This window comes from Camelus bactrianus, chromosome 2, assembly GCF_048773025.1.
Source record: "Camelus bactrianus isolate YW-2024 breed Bactrian camel chromosome 2, ASM4877302v1, whole genome shotgun sequence".
Classification (NCBI taxonomy): Eukaryota; Metazoa; Chordata; class Mammalia; order Artiodactyla; family Camelidae; genus Camelus; species Camelus bactrianus.
This window is the reverse complement of record NC_133540.1, coordinates 106,693,519-106,708,436: the sequence shown is the minus strand read 5'-3', so window position 1 is coordinate 106,708,436 and position 14,918 is coordinate 106,693,519. Positions and strand designations below refer to the sequence as shown.

The 14,918-nt window shown below is 42.9% G+C and overlaps 1 protein-coding gene across 1 annotated transcript; it reads left to right on the top strand.

The window, feature by feature from the left end:
- The first annotated feature begins 815 nt into the window (after window positions 1–815).
- On the top strand, window positions 816–12,235 carry UCHL1 (ubiquitin C-terminal hydrolase L1). The gene is made up of 9 exons (XM_074348741.1): window positions 816–953; window positions 1,070–1,081; window positions 1,541–1,669; window positions 4,437–4,587; window positions 6,554–6,639; window positions 6,722–6,769; window positions 7,607–7,673; window positions 8,602–8,660; window positions 11,823–12,235. Exons 1-9 carry the CDS (start codon window positions 921–923, stop codon window positions 11,907–11,909), a joined length of 672 nt encoding a protein of 223 aa, XP_074204842.1. The 5' UTR covers window positions 816–920; the 3' UTR covers window positions 11,910–12,235.
- Window positions 12,236–14,918: the final 2,683 nt, after the last annotated feature.

Below are 14,918 nucleotides of genomic sequence, written 5' to 3'. Positions count from 1 at the left end.
TTGAATATGCTGGCAGAAAAACCCCAAATCCCACCTGAGATCGTCAGAGAACAGCGACTTCTTTGGTTGCCATTTCCTTTCTTCTTCACTGAGAGCGTTCTCCTGTGCTTAAAATTTTGTTTTTCAAAGCCTTCCATTCTTTTAAAAAAATGCTTTTCCTTTTACAGCCTCTTGTCTTGAAATTTTACGTGTCTTTTCCCTGGACCTGTTTCCTAAAGTCTCTGACAGCCTGCCTTCTCTGTGTGTTGTATTATAGTCACATCCCCCAGGTCTCCACCGTTTCCCCAAGACCAACCAGTTCTTCCCTGGGAGTCACATTACATCAGCATTACTAATAGAATATCTGCTATATTTCAGACTATGTTTTATTCTAGGCAGTCAATTAAAAACGAACCTCGGCGCTGGTTTGATTTAACATGGAGGATGAATTGTCTAAGGTCAAATGCAAACTGCTGCTGGACTGGGGAGACATATATTTATATTCGTATTAAATATATACCTGTTGAATTTGGGATTTTTCTCCATGCTTCAGAGACCCCCTAAGCTTTCGGGTAATTAGGACGGTCCAAAGCGTGGGTTTCCAGAAACTTCGCAAAAAATTAGACTCCATCAAAAGGACTGCTCCACACATTCAGGGAACACCCACCAACAAAACCCATCTCCACAACCGCCAGATTATCTCACCAGCAAGTGAGACTGCAAGGTTTGGGGGCTTGGCTGTACCACTCCGCGCGGCGCATGGGGGGGTTCGTGCCCATTTGGCTGCGACTGACCGTTTCCCCTCGCTTGGTTTTGCCCCTGCTCCCCCCGCGCAGGCACCCACAGTGCGTCAGGCCGGCGCTTTATAGTGGCAGACTGGGCGGCTCCGTTCGCTGTTTTTCCTCTTCTCTGGGTCGTGTCTCCTTTCAAGGTTCGCGAAGATGCAGCTTAAACCAATGGAGATTAACCCCGAGGTGAGGGTCAGGTGCATCGTTATCTGGGGAGCGTGGGGCCGAGGGTCAGCTTCCCTCAGGTAGCTGTATCGCGGAGTGGTTTTATTTTTGTATTTTTCTTTGCATTTGCCTTTCAGATGCTGAACAAAGTGAGTGACGTCTCACGCTGCCTCCATCCCCCTCCCCCGGGAGAGCCGAGGAAAAGGCGCCCACCCGCTCCCGCTGTTTCGCAAGGACAGAGCGGCTCCCTGCGTGGTCGAGAGGCGGTGGGGCTGGGGCGCGGCCGGGGCGCCCTCCCTTTGCCTCTGCCTCTGCATCGGAGGCGGCGGTGACTGTGAAACCAGTTGGGGATGGGATGGAGGAGGCTTCGCCCAGATGCGAGCCCGGGGCCGAGCTCCCGAGGGCGTGGCGCGCGCCCCGCGGACTCGAGTGCCCGGGCGTCGCAGGAGCCACGTGTGGGCTGCGCTTTGTGCTGTGTCATTGCGCCGGCTCGGGTTGGGGGCGGGGGCTCCTCCCAGGCCCGGGTCGGGGCGCGAGGATCCGAGCCCGCCCTGCCTCTCTGCCACTTGCGGGTCTCCGCGCCTGGCCGCCTTATTTCTTCTCCGCAGGTGCTGACCCGGCTGGGGGTTACCGGCCAGTGGCGCTTCGCGGACGTGCTGGGACTGGAGGAGGAGACTCTGGGCTCGGTGCCAGCGCCTGCCTGCGCCCTGCTGCTGCTCTTTCCCCTCACCGCCCAGGTAGGGCGTGGGGCCTGGGGTGCACAGGCCCTGGACTGTGCGCGCTCCCCCAAAGCCGAGTGAGGCTGTGAGGACAGTGTAGGCCCCACTCCCGTCCTGGCCTGGGCGCCCAGACCTGGTAAAGTTCCCTGTTCTTGTGGGGGATAGAGGGAGAAACTCGCACTTGCAGGGTATCAACTCACTGGGGGTCCTGTGGTAATAAGAGTTTATCGCCTCCTCGCTCATCCATCCAGCATTGCCTTAAATTTGGAGGAGAAGCAGCATCTCTGTTCCGTTATGCCAGTTATCCAGGAAGACAGTTCATCCTGTTCATGAGTGCAGCTTGAACCTCGGCTTTTCTGAGCCTTCCACTCCAAGGGATGGCTGGTTGTTTTCCTCTAAGGGCTATGATCTGTCATTTTATTGTTTGGTTCTCAGACTCCCACCTTGCTGTAAAAAAAAAAAAAAAAAGGGGGGGGTGGGGTGGGCTCGCCTAAACCACAAGAAAGCAATAGGTTCTTAGAGAATAAAAATTCTCTACCTCCACTGCCTGGGTCTTTAGTGGACTCAAGGGTTTCTTCCCACCCCTCCACTCCCCACAATATGCAGACTTGGTTTTTAGCCTCTCCAATGTGCTTTTCTAAAAAGCTTAATCATTTGTGTATGGTTCCTGTGTGGGAGCCCCCTATCTCTCTTGACTTCTTTCCTCTCTGACCTTGTAGAAGTGAAATAGGTGGGTATTTAGTCCAGTCTTGGAAATACCTTTTCATTTCCCTTTAGGTGGTCTTCCTCCTATAAATAAATGTGCATGGATATATGTACCTCAAACACTGAGCTTCGGATATAAAAAGGTAGCTGGGATGATCCATCTCTTGGATGCATGGAGTCCCACTAATTAGCATGGCATTGCCTACTCCAGTTGCTGTCACTTGAGCCCTGATTTAGGAGTGGTTGAAATTTGCTTTAGCCAAACTTGGGTCATTAGCATATGAGGCATTGTTCCAAACGCAGAGTGAGCTTAACTGAAGTACCATCCTAAGGCTGGGTATTCTAGAAGCATCCTCAGTAGTTAAGCCCTGTGGGAAGTTCCAGGTGCACCTCCTAGAAAATGGGCTAAGTATTGTTGGTTAAAACACATTAAAGCTATTAGGATAATCCCACCGACCTTTTTTATTGCAAAGCCTTTACTTTAGGTGAAAATGGAGCTGCTAAATAATTGCTAGTCAAATTAGCTTCCCTTTTGGTCAAATCAAACGCAATTTTGTCTCTCTCATGTGAGCCTCTCACAGAGCTTTCTTGTTAGAGGAACCATGATGACTCGGAGGTTTTTGAGCAGAGCACTCAAAGGCAAGGCCTCTGGGAGGCAGTGGTGCACCGTGTTTATCTTGCAAAACCCCACTGGTCTTGTGCTGGATCAAGCTGCTCTTGCTTAGAGAACATTCTAGCTTGAATGTTTTGTTTTTGAAAGCACTCGATACTTTGTCCTTTAGCTCCAGTTCAGTCCCTTAGATTTATTGAACACTGTTCTGAGACACAAGCTAAATACTGAAGCAAATTCAAAGAACGGTTGAGGTTTATAGGTTGACTTCCAAACGAGCTTATGTTAATGTAGAAAGCATCTAATTCTGTCTAAGAGAATATTATGAAATCCTAAATGAACTACTTCTAAAACATTTTAAGCAATCATGAAATATGCACAGAAGTGTCTCCAGGCAAGAGCTCAAATGGCTCTAAAGGATGATGCTACCCCATTATAAAAAGTTAAACCTTAGAAAAGAGAAAACCTTTGTTGATGAGTAACTCAGTTCAGGGGTCCAGTGGGTGGGTATATGATGCTGAAACTTTACCTCCTGGTTGGAGTTAAAGTTGATCTTGTGGAACAAGAGAGCTTATTCCTTGAGTGGTACCACAGACACAGGCTTAAACTTCAGTTCCACATACAGTGATGCAAGGTTCTCGAATTGGAGATGTATGTACTTCAGGGGTTCTGTCTGATTTATACTGATTATAAGAAATTGGTGTTTCTATAGCATCAGCCCCCTGCCTTTAACTGAGAAGTCATGCCTCTAAGGTTTTTAAAACTGTTAGTGAAAGGGCCACACAAGTCCACTAAATTACAGAGAGCTAATGATGCTTTGAGCAAAACTACCTCTGTTCTCCTCGAACTGTATATTTGGCAGAAACAAACAAGTCACATCTTCCTCTTGTAGGATGAGGAGTTTTTGTGAAGTCACAGCCCAGCACACTGGACCAGTTGTCTTTCCTTTCTAAAGACGGATGAGGGAATAGTTAATTTCTTTAAATTGCTCCTTTCTGTAGTTAAGTCTTGTTTTGTTTTTGAAGACACGTATACTTGAACAGAATAGAAGAACAGTGAGCTATAAACTAGCTGATGTTCTTGTTGGGTGTTCAGTTGACCAAAGCTTGATTGGAATGCCTGTGTGAAAAATAGCCATTGTTAGTGTGAAAGGAAGAAAATAATGAACTTGACTGTTTTTCTGACTTAGGACATCATCCATTTCCAGCTAAAAGGTTGCAGTGGTGTCTAGACAGAGCCTTGGGTGATATCCAGGGCCGTCCCTGCACTGCAGCATCAGGGTGGAGTCTCAGAGCCTCTCAGAACCCCGCGGGCTGGCGTGGGTGTAGGAGGCAGACAGGCCACTCCCTGGGCACCAGCCAGCCCCTAGAACCCCACTTGTGTTTCCATTTAGGTGCTAGAACTCACTGTGCTGCCATCTGTTCTTTGCATTTTCATTTTGAGATATACAAATGTTTTTTACGCTCACAGCATGAAAACTTCAGGAAAAAACAGATTGAAGAGCTGAAGGGACAGGAAGTCAGCCCTAAGGTGTACTTCATGAAGCAGACCATTGGGAACTCCTGTGGCACCATCGGACTTATCCATGCAGTGGCTAATAATCAGGACAAACTGGAGTTTGGTGAGTGTGGGTTGTGAAACCAGTCATCCTCTGGTTGACCTCTGGTTAACTGTAATGCTTCCTTCCAGCACCCCTAAGGGGCTATTCAGTAAATTGTGGCCTTAAGTTTTTTTGTAACCTACCCACACAGATAGAATCAGTGGGTGAATTCTCATCGTTCCTCTCTCTTGAGGAAAGGAAAGTCAGTTTTCCAAGAAGCGGGGTGTGACGTCCTCCACCTGGGAAGGCAGAGCAGGTGATAACGCAGTTGTGCGCTGCTCCCTGCCTGGACTCTTCCACATGCAGACAGCAGCCTTCGTGTTTCTCACGTGCTCCTGTTTTATTCTCAGCAATTCTGAAGGATTAGAGATGATGTTGAGCCATAAAATATCTGCTCTTAGGACCTGTCTTTATGGCGCTGTGCCTCATAAGCAATAGGAGAACCGAAGTGGCCTAGAGCAGCTGGACACAGTGGGAGAGTTTCTGCAGGGAGGCATAGCAGCCTGCCGAATCCCCAAGAGATCCAGCTGTGAACAGAGGCGGGCCAGGGGTTTTAGCTCACCTCCAGTGGATGCTGTGGGGGGTACAGAAGAGACGAGTCTCAGCGATTAAGTTGTCAGAAGCACAGTTAACAGCACCAAAATGTATTAAAATATATGGCCTTGTGTGTAATTTAGGCCATGGGTCAACAAACTTTCTTAAAAGGCCAGCGGGGAAATCTTTTAGGCTTTGAGGGCCATATGGTCTTTGCCCTCGTGGTACAAAAGCAGCCATACACAAGATGTAAAGTGAGAGATATCACTTCATCCCAATAAAACTTTATTTACAAAAATAGGTGGCAGTAGCTTGCCAACTCCTGATTTAGGCAATGAATGGGGGTGGCTGAGTACTGAATACCTTCAACTAACAGTCCATGTAGGGCTTGTAGCAGGTCAAATGCTCTTTAAAGCACACACACAAGGGAAGTGTGGCCAAGGCTCTACTTGTGGTACACTTTTGAAATTAAAAAAAAAAAAGAGGCTTGTCTGGCCATAAAAATCCTGATCTAGAAGTTGCTTTTCCAAATATTGATTCGACTGAGCCATATTAAAAAATTGTAGCTTGATCCTTTTTATTTCTTCTGTATTGAGTATCATGTTTAGGTTACTTGTTCCTGAGTCACAGAGTACTGTAACTCCTGTAAACACGGTCATGAGGGTGCCAAAGACTTCATCTGAGTCATAACCCTCCTCATAAAGTTAAGAGGATTCCTATAACTTCCAAATTTTGAATTTAGGGCTGAAAGTTCAAACTGAGGCCTATTAAAATGCAAGTTGCTCTCGCCCTAGCTAGGTATTCAGTATCTCCTAGACTCATCCACCCAGAGCAGTGCCAAAATGCTGGTGCCAGCCATCAGCCAGGCAGTTGTGTCTAGGCCAGACTGTTAGCTCTTTGCATGTCTATTTAAGATCTTTAGGTTAATGTCTGCTGGATAACGATATTACTAAGATCGTATTTTCTAGTCTGAAATAAAAAAAATCTTGGTTTGTGAACTGTTACTGGATTAGAATGCTACTATTACATCATGTATGTAGTGAACATTAATTGTGCATTGCTAGGTGCTGCAGATAACAGCAGTAGACAAAAGTGCCTGCCTTTATGGCACCAAAAATCTCAAAATATGTGTCACAAGTGGGTAAGTGCTGTAGCCGAGGTGGTGAGGGATTTGAGAGGTGAGGGTACAGTGGGAGGCGAAGGGGTCGGGTGGCAGGAAGGAGATGGAAGGAAGAGCTTGGCACTGGAGGAACAGAGAGTTCTCTGGCTTGGGTACAGTGAGAAGGGAGTGGTTGGAAGAAGAGGCCAGGGAAGGACGGACAGCTTATCCACACCCTAGGAGGCTGTGGTAAAAATTCAGGTCATCAGACGTCAAATGCGATGGCTTAAGTCAGCAATAAATGTGTATCCATTTGCGTCACACCTATACTAATATATGCTGTTTTTTTTTAAGAGGATGGGTCAGTTCTGAAACAGTTTCTTTCTGAAACGGAGAAGTTGTCCCCTGAAGACAGAGCAAAATGCTTTGAAAAGAATGAGGTAGGAAGAGAACTTCTAAAACATTGATTTTTTTTTTCAATAACTCTTGAGGTTTTTGTGCTAATTACTCTCCTTTCTGCAGGCCATCCAGGCAGCTCATGATGCTGTGGCACAGGAGGGCCAGTGTCGGGTAAATGCACGTTAGAGCCAGGCTGCCTGTGTGTCACCTGTGTTTCCCCTGAACTGTGTTCAACAGTCTCTCATGGAACCCAGCAAATACTTTCATCCAAGGCCGAGTAACGCTAGAAAATTTTGCCAGAATAATGGCGTTGACCAGACCTGGTCGTAAAAATGGCTCATCAGAATATTTAATTGGTGGTTCACACAGCTTGAGTAAATTCAAGCTGATGGTGTTTTATTTAGATCCAAATGAGTCTAATAGAGTGAGTAACATCCCTCTTCATAATGGAACATTTCAAGTACTCTCCTCATGGATTGTTGGAGAGTAAGATATACCAGTAAGGACTAACATTTTCTGGACAACTTAAATGTACCATTAATCTGAACAGAGCCTTCCTGTCAGCTGTTAGATTTAAGCCGGTGACAGTGCTTATATAAGTACAGTTGGCTCTGCCGCTTTCTGGTCTTGACCTTGTGTGAGGTGCTTATGCTCCCTAAGCCTTAATTTCTCCAGTAAAAAGCAAGCCATAGAGTTCTGAGAGTTACAGAATGTCTTCTTTCATGGTCTTAGAATAGGGACTATTATATAGGAAACAAATATTAGCAATAATTTAAAAAACAGGCAAGTCACTTCAAGCATATTCCATTTAGAGAATTTATTTTTAACAAATTAAGTTCCGCTTATAAAAATGATATTGCAAAATATGTGTATCGAACCAGCAGGTTGTAGACCTTAAACTTACACAATATTATGTCCTTACATCCTAATAAAGCAAAAAAAATTTTAAATGTAGTGTATAATACAGTGGAAAATAGTCATTTTCAACGACATGTCTTGACTCTTCAGGTAGATGACAAAGTGAACTTTCACTTCATTCTGTTTAACAACGTGGATGGCCACCTCTATGAACTTGGTACGTTTCATTCCAGTTTTAGAATCTAATATAGCTGCATGCATTCTCTTAGACATAATTCCTCTTACAGTATTGGTGTGTGACTTTATGGTGGCGCTTAGTAGGTCTTTGCTTATAAAGCCAGAACAGCAGTGTATTCTTGTGGGGCCCCTAACCCCTTATCATACCTGGAGCACCTCCCTCAGGCAGCTGACCTGTGGAACGAATAATCTTAGTCACAAACCAGTAAAGAGAATTGATCAGCAAGTTCAAGGTGTATGTATTCAGATTTTCTCTTTCCACCTTCTGCTATAGCATCACCAGTACAGGGTTTCTGCCATCATCCTTTTCAGACAAGGAATACTTTTGGGAAAAGATAAATGCCTAAACATGACCTGGCTGTGTAAAAAGAATTTGGACGTGTTGGAGTAATTTCTGTTGGCTGGTGTGTGGCAACAAGAAGGATCATCCATCTTTATATTAAGAAGAATCATCTGCTTTGTATTAATGGAGAAAGGCAGCTGTGTTGTCTCAAATAAAGATATTACCTATGGGCAAGCGAGGGCAAAGAAAACTTGGGGCCAGTTAGCAGTCATTGAGGGGCAAATGAAATCTCAAGGATCCCTTTTCCTTGCCTCCACCTTCCCTGTACCTCAGACACTGCATCTGACTTTTGCTCTGTGGTCTTTCCCAAGATGGGCACCAGCCCTTCTATTAGGGTAGTTAGCTTGGGCTGATACGGTCTTGGTGCTTATACACTAGAATTGCCTGGGATGGATATTTAGGAACACTTGAACCTCATTTCCAGCCTGTTGCTTCATAACCAGCCTTCCCTGTGTGGGAATGTCAGTGGTATTTGGAAGAATCTAAAGCTTCCCTTTAAGGTGGACAAGCACGGTAGCCAGCTAACGTGCAGAGAAAACTGGCGTGCTTCTCTTTTTTGTTCTAGATGGACGGATGCCTTTTCCGGTGAATCATGGCACCAGTTCTGAGGACTCACTGCTGCAGGTAATCTTTGGAATCCATTTCCACTAAGGCCCACATTTCTTCAGCCAAATTGTCTATTCTAAAGTGCAAACCTTTTTCGGTACGGCTGGCACCAATCATCTGGGTTAAGAGCAGTCTTTTTAGGGCTTAAAGATCATCTTAGTAATTCTATCTACCTTATCTTACAGCAGATGGTTTTAGGCAGGGTCCTTTACAGCAGCCCTGAATAATCTGCATGTGCTGTCTTTAGGTCACACTTAAAATGAGCCTGAAAGCCATTGCTGATTTCTTTGTGGGATTAAGGTGACCATTGTCCTCTTGGCTAATTACATCATAGCCAGTGACTTGGACTCAGAGAACAGCAACCTGAGCCTATCCTATTCCCTTTCTGACTGCTGGATGTGGGTCAGTCTTGTAGGATACTGTGGATTCTGGTTGGGCAGTTAACTTCATGAGATTTTTCTTCCCACGTGATCCACTGTTACAGGTCAAGAGAAGCAAATTCAGAACATGCCTGACAAGAACTTTAAGATCTAGGGTCGCTGAGTAACCATCCTGGTACAAGTGACTGCAGAAACCTCTTTAAGTAAAATACTAGTCCTCTTTACCCTAAAAACAAATCTCTAGAGTTGAATCAATTTGCTGTTATAAAGGAAAATTCTTCATTGTGATAGAATAGAAAATGGTGTTGATATAACTACTTCATTTGTCATAATAACAGCTACATTTTTTTTGCACACTTCCTGTGTGCAGACTGGGGGTTGGCAAACTTTTTCTGCAACGAGCCAGGAAATATTTCAGTTAGGTTTTGTGTAGCATATGGGCTCTGTTGCAAGTATTCAGTTCTGCTGTGATAGCTCCAGAGCAGCCCATGGGCAGTGTCTCAGTGAATGTGTATGGATGTATTCCACTAAAATTTTGTTCACAAAAGTAGGCAGCAGGCTAGATTTGACTCACAGACTGCAGTTTGCTGACTCTGTGCTGGATGCTAAGAGGTAGTTAATTATTATTCACATTTTACAGATGAGGAAACTGAGGTGCAGAGGTAAGTGATGCCCAAGGTCAATGACAAACTGTAGATCCATGGTTCAAATCTGGACAGTCTGTCTCTAGAGTCTGCTCTTACCACTGCATAATACTACCTGTCTTTATAATAGACCTGTTTTGGAAGCATCATGGACATGATGACCTCAAGGTGCGAGTGGACCAGATTATGCCCTCTAGGAGGGAGGGTCACTTTCTCTAGTCTGCTGTCAGATATACCTGAGATCAATTAGAGCTAACTGTTAGATATACAGGGGTGATGAGAATAGTGGGGATTTGCAGGAGAGTCAGGATTCACTTATGGGAGAGAGAACAGAGGCAGAACTTCTGGTTATGACCTACTTGGAGAAAAAGACTCTTCTACAGAAGCTTCTAAGGTGCATTATTAACTCATATCTAACAGTATACCAATAATACAGGCACACCTCAGAGATATCGTGGGTTCGGTTCCAGACCACCACAATAAAGCAAGTATCACAATAAAGCAAGTATCACAATAAAGAGAGAATTTTGGGATTTTTTGGTTTCCCAGTGCATATAGAAGTTATGGTTACACTATACTGTAGTCTATTAAGCAGTATGTCTGAAAAAAAAAAGCACATTCCTTAATTAAAAATACTGTTAAAAATGCTGACCGTCATCTGAGCCTTCAGTGAGTCAGTCTTTTTGCAATAGTAACATCAAAGATCACTGATACACGGGTCATTGTAACAAACATAATAAAAGTTTGAAATATTGTGAGAATTACCCAAATGTGACATAGAGACAAGAAGTAAGCAAATGCTATCAGAAAAATGGTTCCAGTAGACTTGGTCCATGCAGGATTGCCACAAACCTTCAGTGCAGCACGATAAAGTGAAGGGCAGTAACATGAGGTCTGACTGCTCCATAACATGCGCTCCGAGTAGGGCGCCTAAAACTGTGTGTGAGTGGAATTTATGAGGTGTGGGAAGGTAAAACCTTTTTGTTAAAAAAAAAAAAAACCTAATTAGAATCTTATTTACAATTAGCTGAATATAAACCAGCATCTTAATTAGTGAAAATTCTTATCCTAAGTAAGGCTGGTTCTGTATGGTTAGAGATGTTTTAGGTTGACAAAACTATATCCTGAATTAACTATTAAGTGGTGAGAAAATACATAAACTTAACCCAAGCATCTTAAACTTGAGTGAATCAGGTCACCGGCTGTTGTCTGTGTAGCGAATGGCTGTTGTCTTTAGAGGCACACCCTTAGTATTAATCTGCACCGTGGGTCCTAAAGGAGGGTGGATCTGGGGCAGGCAGGTTTGGAATATCAATATATTAAAAATTCTGATAGAATTAAATATGTAGATGTTACTCTAGATCCTCTATAGTTTTTCTGAGTGGTTCCAAAGCAGGAACAAAACTGGTGTGGTTGATGCTTCTTAAGGACCAAAACTCACTATTGAGTTGATTGTTAGACCTTGGGAGCTGATGTTCCATGACTGTTCTTTGTCACAGTATCCACTGTCTTCTTAAAGGTCTTACACTTAGTATTGTTGATGGGACTCTTTCCACTGGACTTTTTACAAATTGGACACAGTGATGGATGTTCTGATCGCAAGGCATTTAAACCCTAGAATTTGGCAAATAACATAGGGCTCAATTTTCTAGTGCCAGTCTTTGTAATCTGGGCCCTTAGAATTAGTAACACACATCATTCCTTGAGTTTGTAAGAATCTATCATACTGGAATACCAGGTATTTAAATTTTAAGCCTGTTGTGTAAAATGTTTACTTGGAAAAAAAATGTCTCTGAAAGTTTCTGTTAGAACTTTTCCCTTATGGCAGAGAAGTCAATCTTCGGTCTTTGGATTTGAGGGAAAGAGCGCCAAGAGGGCAGTTTTCTTGTCAAAAGCAGGCACAGGTGGCGGAAGCAGAGAGTTTGGTAGAAGTAATAAAGGAATCAAAGTTTCTGAGGCCAGATCTGTGATGTGGGTCATTGTCTTTCCCATCACTTCATTTTTTTCCCCCCTCTTGCCTCAAATTTAATGGAAAGTTTAAAGTCCGTCAGGGTGAACTTTGGGCATTAACAGGCCTTAGTGATACTGTCCCCTGGAAGCTTTCATTTTGAGCTGTTGCTGTTCAGACGTGAATTAATGACGTTCCTCCTTCTCAGGACGCTGCCAAGGTCTGCAGAGAATTCACTGAGCGTGAGCAAGGGGAGGTCCGCTTCTCTGCTGTGGCCCTCTGCAAGGCAGCCTAATGCCCCGTGGAGGGGACTGGCTTTCTCCCTGCGTCCCTTCATCGTGAAAGTATACCCCCCCACGCGGTCCAGAAGCTTCAGTCCTCCCAGAGCACAGCTCTTCTCCTTCGGTTCTGCAGATAAGCGCCTGCCCTCAGCCGTGCCCACGCACTCAGCTGTCATTGAGCAGTTTGGTGTCAGCCTCAGATGGCGAAGCGAGCCCCTCGTGTGTGTCGTACCTCAGTATCTAACGCTTTAATGGCTCCTTTGGTTTGTGTCTGTAAGTTAGGGCCTTGGATGTGGTCTAATTGTTCTTAAAAGGAATAAAACTTTTCTGCTGATAAAGAGATGAGCCTAAACTTTTCATTTTTTCTTTTACCTTCCTCTGCCCCTCCAGTATATCCCAAGTTATTTTCGTAGTAATTATATATATCTTGTACATAAGAACTCACACAGCACAGGTAAGAAAATTACCATTAAAATATCAGTTTACTGTGTCTCTAGACTTTTTCCTATATGTTTGTTACTGTGCATAACTGTAGATGGTTTAAAAAAATTAAACAGACTTAATTTTTGGAATAATTTATTTTTATTGAAATATAGTTGACAATACAATGTTAGTTTCAGATGGACAACAGTGATTTGACATTTAAATATGTTATGAAATGATACAATAAGTCTAGTAACCATCTGTCCCTTTAAAGTTATTACAGTATTGTTGACCATATTCCTTATGCTGTAAGAATAATTTTAGATATACAGAAAAATTAAGAAGATACTATAGAGTTCCCATATACCCCTCATCCATTTCCCAGGTAGCATCTTGCATTAGTATGATACATTTGTTACAACCGATAATACTATTGACTGAAGTCCAATCCTTATTCAGATTCCCTTGGTTTTTACTTAATGTCTTTTTCCTTTTGTGGGGTCCCATCCAGGATACACCTTAGGCTTCTCTTGGTTAAGACAGTTTCTGAGACTTTTCTTTTGATAACTTTGACAGTTTCAAGGAGTACTGATCCAGTATTTTGTAGGATGCCCCCCTCTTGGGATTTGCCTAATGTTTTTCTCATAAGTAGATCAGGGTTATGAGTTGTGGGGGGAGGAAGACCACAGTGGTAAGGTGCTAGTCTCATCTCATCACATCAAGGGTACATGCTATCTACAAGCCTTATCATGGTTAATGTTAACCTTGGTCACCTGGCTAGGTCGTGTTAGGTTTCTCCACAGTGACATTACTTCCCCCCCCCACCCCCCACTACATACTGGAAGGAAGTCCATGCGTAGCCAATCCTATAGGATTAGGGAGTTGAATTACATTCCATCTTGAAGGTGGAGTATCTATATAAATTATTTGGAATTCTTTTGCAAGGCAGATACTTGTCTCTTACCCTCTATTTAATCATTTATATCAGTATGAACTCATGGGTATTTTATACTCTTGAGTTATGATCCAGTACTACATTTTGTTACTGAAATTGTTCCAGCTTTGGCCCTTGAGAGCTATTTCAGTTGGCTCCTGTGTCCCTTTGACATACCCCAATCAATGTGGGGTTTTGCTTTTTTTTTTTCTCCAGGATTTCTTTGCAGAATTAAAAAAAGTCATTTGTTAAACCTTACTATTGTATAGATAAGGATACACTAATATGTAATGTATAGGCTTGCATTTGTTCTCAACAATTGATACTTGAATGTAACAGGTCTAATTGCTTAGAGTTGAAGCCAAGGAGGTGCAATTTCAGTTCTAACTTGGTGTGTGACTGCCATACAGTCACCTAGGAGATTGCCTTAGGGGAAAGTGATATGTGATATCATATAGTATTTGTCATTCTCTGTCTTATTTCACTTAGCATAATGCCCTCCAAGTCCATCCATGTTGCTGCCAATGGCAAAACTGCAGTGTTATCACTGAGTAGTATTCCATTGTATGTATATACCACAACTTCTTCATCCATTCAACTGCTGATGGACAGTTAGGTTGCTTCCATATCTTGGCAGTTGTAAATAATGCTGCTATGAACATTGGGGTGCATGTATCTTTTTGAATTAGTTTTTTTTTTTTTTTGGCTATATACCCAGGAGTAGAATTGCTGGGTCAAATGGTAGTTCTATTTTTAGTTTTTTGAGAAATCTGCATACTGCTTTTCACAGTGGCTGCAACAATTTACATTCCCACCAACAGTGTACAAGGGTTCCCTTTTCTCCACATCCTCGCCAACATTTGTTTTTGGTGTTCTTTTTGATAATGGCCATTCCGACAGGTGTGAGGTGATAGTTCACTATGGTTTTGATTTGCATTTCTCTGATAATTAGCGATGTTGAGCATCTTTTCATTTGCTTGTTGGCCATCAGCATGTCCCCTTGGGAAAAACATCTATTCAGTTCTGCCCATTTTTTAATTGGGGTGTTTTTTTGATGTTGAGTTGTATGAGCTGTTTGTATATGTTGGATATTAATTCTTTATTGGTTATATCATTTGCAAATATTTTCTGCCATTCAGAAGGCTTTTTTATTTTGTTGATGTTTTCCTTTGCTGTGCTAAAGCTTTTAGGTTTAATTAGGTCTCATTTCTTTATTTTTGGTTTTATTTTCTTTGCTTTAGGAGATGGAGCCAAAAAATTGCTGTGATTTTTGTCAAAGAGTGTTCTTGTGTTTTTCTCTAGCAGTTTTATAGTATCTGGCCTTACACTTAGGTCTTTAATCCGTTTTGAGTTAATTTTTGTACGTGGTGTTAGAGAATGTGATAGAGATGACTGTGTAGTGCTTTCAACAGGCAAAGCCACCCGATGCTAAGTATCCCTCCTTTTTAACTAACACCCAAAATGTCCAATTGAGGAATATTTAAGTTACACATCTATTCAGTATCATATGGTCTGTCTTAAAGACCCAAGAACATGAAAAAAATGTTCATGCATGAAACTAGTGAAAGAGTTTTATAAACTGTTTGCATATGTGTTTAGAAAAGACAGGACCATAATAGCTATATGTTTACTATATTCTAAGTTAAACTTAGTCATCATGTGAGAT

Excerpts from the sequence above, each read along its gene's own strand:
- UCHL1 (XM_074348741.1), top strand. The coding sequence starts at position 921 with ATGCAGCTTAAACCAATGGAGATTAACCCCGAG. Across the intron at positions 1,670-4,436 it reads TCTTTCCCCTCACCGCCCAG|CATGAAAACTTCAGGAAAAA; the intron begins GTAGGGCGTGGG and ends TTACGCTCACAG. Across the intron at positions 7,674-8,601 it reads TGGCCACCTCTATGAACTTG|ATGGACGGATGCCTTTTCCG; the intron begins GTACGTTTCATT and ends TTTTTGTTCTAG.